This window comes from Pteropus vampyrus, unplaced genomic scaffold, assembly GCF_000151845.1.
Source record: "Pteropus vampyrus isolate Shadow unplaced genomic scaffold, Pvam_2.0 Scaffold476, whole genome shotgun sequence".
NCBI classification, from domain to species: Eukaryota; Metazoa; Chordata; class Mammalia; order Chiroptera; family Pteropodidae; genus Pteropus; species Pteropus vampyrus.
In genome coordinates, this window is record NW_011889257.1 from 1,052,460 (window position 1) to 1,058,459 (window position 6,000).

Sequence of the window (6,000 nt, forward strand, 5' to 3'; positions counted from 1 at the left end):
ATGCCTGATGATCTGAGGTGGAGCTGAGGCGGTGATGCTAGGAGCGGCTGCAAATAAAGATGAAGCTTTGCTTGCTCACCTGCTGAGCAGCCCGTTCCTAACAGGTCATGGACTGGTTTACCAGTCCGGGGGTTGGGGATCCTTGCTCTGAGAGACACAAAGATCAGAAAGACATGGTCCACATACTCAGAGAACTTAAAATCTAAAATGGGAGATTAGTAGCAACTAACTCTAAAACAATCTTTAGAAGTAATGCATGCCCTAACAGAGGTTCAGATAAGTATCTGGAATTTCAAAGGAGGGATAAATTGGGGGTTGGGAGAACTTAACAAAGATGGTTCTGAGAAGCTTCTTGATTCTTTCACTGATTCCCAGGCCTCATTCAGTTAGGACATTATAGGATGAGTGAGAAATTACAAAGGTTAAAATACATTTTGTCAAAAATTGCTGAAATACCAGAGGACCTCAGTGTTCATTCATTCAACTTCTGAATTATTCATGCTTTTGGTTATTATAAACTGACCATCTCACACACACACTGAAAAGATTTCATCCACAAAATTAAGACTTTCATGTCAGCTGATGAATAACCAAGTCAAGTGAGACAGTGCTGCCTGCCAACTGTGAGCTTAGGCTCAGCGTGATTGCCTTCTATGTCTGTGAAACTGAGTATTTTATTGTATTCGGTGCTAATTATTTTACAGAAAGGAGTAGGCACAAAGAAGGAAAAGTATTGATAAGAGGCATCCTAAAGCTCCAAGCCACTGGAAAATTCATAACAACATTAAGCTGTTTGACTAAGCGTTTAACTGAAACAGAAGATGCAATTTAAAGAGCATGTATCAAATGCTGGTGATAAACTGTTGAAAACTTTATCTTAAAGGTGAAGCATAATTAGAGACCTTATTTCTTCTAGCTTCCTGGAAATGGAATCTCTATAACATCTCAGTCTATTGTTTGACTTTCACATTTGACTTTTAAATCCACTTTCAGAAAGGCATTAAGTAAAAAATTAAGGAATGTAGGTACTTAATGATGACAGCCACAAAATCTTGGGTGTCACTCAAATGATTCCAAGTAATCATGAGCAGGCCTACATGAAAAGGTTTTAGAGATTACTGAACATGACCACTGCGAGTGAAAAGTTGGCTTCAGTATTTTTCCCAAGATTCCTTTTGATTATCCTGACAAAATCTATAGGTCTTTGAATGAACTTACTCCACAGGCAACAATGTGTCACTCTACAATTACAAATAAGACAAGAGCTGCCTGTCCTCAAGGGGCTCAAAGTCAAGTAAAGCAAAAGGACCTGAGGCTCCCACCATCATATATGAGGTAAGAACACAGTACTGAAGAAACATAGAAAAAGAGCTGTTAATGTTGCCTGGGAAGGCTTCACAGGAAAGGTTTCCAGACACAGACCCAGAAAGAGTAGAATTTCAACATCAGAATACAGGGGAAAAAATGGCACAAGCAGAGGGAAAGGGGATGTGCCACATTACAAAGGGACGAAAAGGCAAACTGTATTAAGAAACTGAGAGAAAGTCAGTGTGGAAGGTAAGACATGAGAGTGTAGAGTGAATGGAAGGTTAGGGAGAAGAAACAAAACCCAGTTCTGCCACTTACTGGGTGACATGAGACCATAGGTGAACCTCTTGGAGCTGCAGTGGCCAGCTGTTTTGTTGTTTTTTAAGCCGCCCAGCATCAGACCGGTTTGTGAAATTTCCCCCTTATAAGTCTTGATGGGACATAGAGCCCATGTCCCACTATAGAAGCTGAAAAGGCAGATGCTCTTTCCCAGAAACCCTCGCAGCTAGGGCATGGGCATGCAAAACAGACTCGACCAATTAGGAACACCTGCTCAGACTTTAAATCAGAAGTTAGTGTCACAAGGAAAGATTCTAGAAGTAGCAACAGCTGCAAGAAGATTAAATACCTGAGGCAACAGTGCCAGCAATGTGTACTACAGCTGTGACATCAAACTATAATGTTAACAAGCTATAACCAAAAGTATTTGGCTGTAGCTGGCAATGACTTTCTCATTGGACCAGTTTTATAGCGCCATTTTAAACACTATTCCAGGCTAAGCAGCCCGCAGACCAACTGTCCAGTCCTCCTGGAATGTCTCTGAACAACACAATATCCTTTTAGTAAATTCCTTTTCTGTTTAAATCAACTAGAGTTGGTTCCTGTAGCTTACACTTAAGACTCTTGAGCAATGCAATCCTCAGGGTCCTTATCTGTGAAATGGGGACAATCAAGTCTGCTTCATAAAGTTGTTAAGGATTAAATGAAGATACTTGGCTTACTTTGTACTCAGCAACATAAGAAAAGCTAATTCAATGTTTGTGTGTGTGTGCAGATGCAGGATGGGGACGGACACACACACAACCCCTCCCCCCCCCAGCAGTACCACGGTATAGCTTCTAGAAAGCAAAAGTAAAGCAAAGCCATTTTCTCAGGGAAGCAGCAATATAGCACTGCATATAATTACGTGTTTATAATCTTAACTCCATGAAGACAGAAAGCATGTCCAGTTTACCTACCATTGTAACACCAGAGCCTGGCAGAATGCCTATGCCTAGCAGGTACCTAATAAATATTTGCTGAATGAGCAAATGAATGAACCACTGTACCCGCTTTATTTAATCATTAAGTTCTCCCCGATCCCTTTTCATTATAATAACAGCTAGTTAGAGACCTTTAAACTTTTCACTGCCATTGTCAAGGTACCCCACCTTCTATGGCTTAAGGAGGAAAAATGGCCTAGATTTTCCTTTTTTGGAGTATGCCTCCAATGTTTCACATAGGTAAGTTAGAAAAAAAAAATAAGCATGGAAAAGTCTATTTTCAAAAGTTTAAATATTTGGTTCAAAATTACCAACTGGAGTACCCTCATCGGTCAGGCGCTGGAAAGGAGCAGACAGACACTAACCTGCAACATTCTTTCAAGTAACAATCTTTTAGTCGGCTCTAAAGGAAAAATTCCAGTCACAAGTCCCCAGCAACACTTAATCAACAACATGACTTAAGAAGACTCTCAAGATTGCACAGAATCTTCCAAAGAGTGATTTCTTGATGTTCATAGACGTCATACAATTTTGGGGGTAAAGAAACAGTTTAGTGGCAAATCAATGATGTAGTGCTGCAAAGACAGTTCACACATTCACACCTTCCATCTCATTTGCAATTCAGGCTAGTCGACTCACCAAAATAAATTGTCTTGAAAAACGCAAGGCCAGAAGAACAAATGGAAATGTCTGATTCACAACTAGGTGAATGCAAAGAAAGCTGATTAGGAAACAAGTTCTCATTAACGCTGATGTATCTGAGTGACAGATGTGACTCTTGAGCTAAGAAAGTGAAGCATCTGATTTTAACTTAGAAGTTCACTGAAGTCACACTTCAGCTGAATACTATTCAAAAAAAATCAGGAATCAGACAAAGCCATTTGCATTTCTGTATTCTATTTTTGGAAATAAAAGATTACCACTGAAAACGGAGTGACACAGGTCTTCCGAAATGCTACTGAACTGATGCATTTTTTGTTTCACCGGTGGTAACTAGATTGTGAACACTATTTCTATGCAATACTTGAGAAACTTTCCATAGAATTTTCGGGAAAAAAAAATGTTCATGCATAAAGTAAAAACCGAGTATCTAAAAAAAACAAATTGTGTTTGTGATCTTCTGGTTACTACACTTAGAGCTTTCTTTCCTGCTTATCTACAATGTATAACAATTTTCAAGGGAGTTTCTATAAAGAGGATGGCGTATATCCGTTCTGTCCTAGCCCTCAAGTGCACAGTTGGGGCGGCAACAGTGAAACACTTTAGGCCGAGATTGTGCCCCGCCGGGGCCAGTCTCGATAAAGGTGTGCCCCGCACGTGGGACGCTACTCACGAAAAGGAATAAAAAGAAAGGCTAGTGGGGAGACCCAGAGTGACAGAGGTGAGCCAGCCTCTCAAACAAGAAAACCACTCAAGGGGGTTACCGGGAGCAAAAGGCCCTGCAATGCCCTGTCTGACGCCAGATAGGTGCCAGCCCCGGACGACCAAGGTCCGCGCCAAACAGACCTATGGGGCGACCCGGGAGCCCGCCTCCGTAAGAAAAGATAAAACAGAAACCCACCCTCTTGCCCCCACCACCCGCAATCATGACCACAGTTCCCGCACTCCCAACCCGACCCAGAGCGCCCCCAGCTCACAGTCGTCGCCGTGCACTGGCGCCATGGTCCCGCAGTCTCCCGATTCCGCGCCAACCAGCCCAAAACTGGCGCGGGGGCCGAGACAAGCGCCAGCCTGAAAGCCAATCAGCGGCTCCGGAGACTGCGGACTTCCGTCCGGGAGGCCACTGACGTGTCGCGCCGCGCCGTGCCCCGCCCTCGGCCTTCCCGCTGGCGCGCGTTTGGCGCCCTGTAATGAACCCTGAGGGAAAAGCTCCAGCGGAGCCAAGGCCGAAGAGAGCAGAAAAAAGAAGCGGTCGGGCGCTTGAAAGGAGCCTCCTGGAGACTTGCTGCGCAGGCGCACCCATGCTGATGGGAAAAGATTTGGAGGCGTTGGAGTGGGGGCTCTCTGGTTCTGAGAGGTGATTTTCCAGGAAAAGAGACGCGTGCTTGCAGTAGAGTGGACGTGGTTGGACGGGTTTCCCAGAAGCCTGGGAAAGCGACTGCCTCCTGCTGCGCAGTCTGTCTGTCCTGATGCGTAGTTTCTCAGAGTGCGAACACAGTAGCTGTGTGACTTATTTATATGTATATATGCCACCACCTAAAGGTATATGCACCACCTTAACCAAATGACCAAAAGTAGCATCACCAATAAAGAGCAATCATATACCTCCTGATGTGACGCACTTGGAAAAAGAAACCACCTATATAGTTGTCTTGCAAAAAAAAAAAAAAGTTTAACCTGAATATAACCATGAAGAAATAATCAAATGTATTCAAAGCGTGGGACTATCCATTCGACATCTGGCCTGGACTCATGCAAAATGTCAATGTTACGAAAAACAAAAAGGGCATTAGATTCTTGTGTATGGCACAATGCATGCAATGCATGCATATCATTTGTTGTTTAACAAACAATAAGAACAGAGACATCTGCACATAGATCTTAACTAAAGAACACTAATTAAACCGAGAAGTTAGAATGAGAACCATTTTATGTAGAATTAATTTTAACCATGGAGGCCAATGCGTCTGAACCCTTTTCTCAAACCCGCTAGTGCATAATGCTCTTGGCCCCAACCACCTAGAGAGCAATGTTAGATCCATGCCCTCAAGTAATTCATCATGAATTATTGACCAATGGGCAAATCTTTTGTGATAACTGAGCCCTGGATCATAGCATAAATATGCTCTGTCATCGTGAATAAAACCTGCCCCAAAGACAAATAGCTATACTAATGCTTTAGAACTAACACTTGAGAATGGAAAATCAGAATTCATCTGGGAATTACTAAAGGTATTGGAGCAAAGTTAAGAAAGAATTATGAGTTAGAACATTAATCATATAGTCAGTCAATAGTGAATTTTAGCAGAGGATGACAGCATGAGAGTTTCTTCATTTATCTACAGCCGTAAAGTTTATAAAGTTTAGAACAGTGATTCTATTGGCCCTTTGCAGCTGTTTTCTCTGCGTTTGTTCTGTTTCTCTTTCTTCTTTATTTCTCTCTTTTTCCCCTTCTCTGGTTTTAATGATACATTTTATATGATTACACTTTGTCTCCTATCTTGGTATATCATTTATACTTCTTTTTTAAAAACTTTTTTAGTGGTCGACCTAGGGTTTACGATATACACTGAAAAATAATCTAAGTCCACCTCCAAATAACATTGTACTGCTTCATGTGTGGTGCAGATACCTTATAACTGAGTATTCTCAATTCCTCCCTCCCATCCCTTGTGATACTGGTGTCATTCATTTCACTTATCCATACATTGTAATCCCCCAATACATTGTTACTGCTTTGCTTTCTCAGATCTTCAAGGTGAGAATCTGG

General features: G+C 42.1%; 1 protein-coding gene across 1 annotated transcript in view; it reads right to left on the reverse strand.

The window, feature by feature from the left end:
• The window catches only part of POLA1 (DNA polymerase alpha 1, catalytic subunit), a 281,922-nt gene extending 277,590 nt beyond the window's left edge, over window positions 1–4,332 (reverse strand). The window contains exon 1 of the mRNA XM_011382457.2: window positions 4,208–4,332. Coding sequence (XP_011380759.1) covers window positions 4,208–4,232 — 25 coding nt within the window. The 5' untranslated portion in view covers window positions 4,233–4,332. The remainder of the gene's footprint in view (window positions 1–4,207) is intronic.
• Between the last annotated feature and the right edge of the window lie 1,668 nt (window positions 4,333–6,000).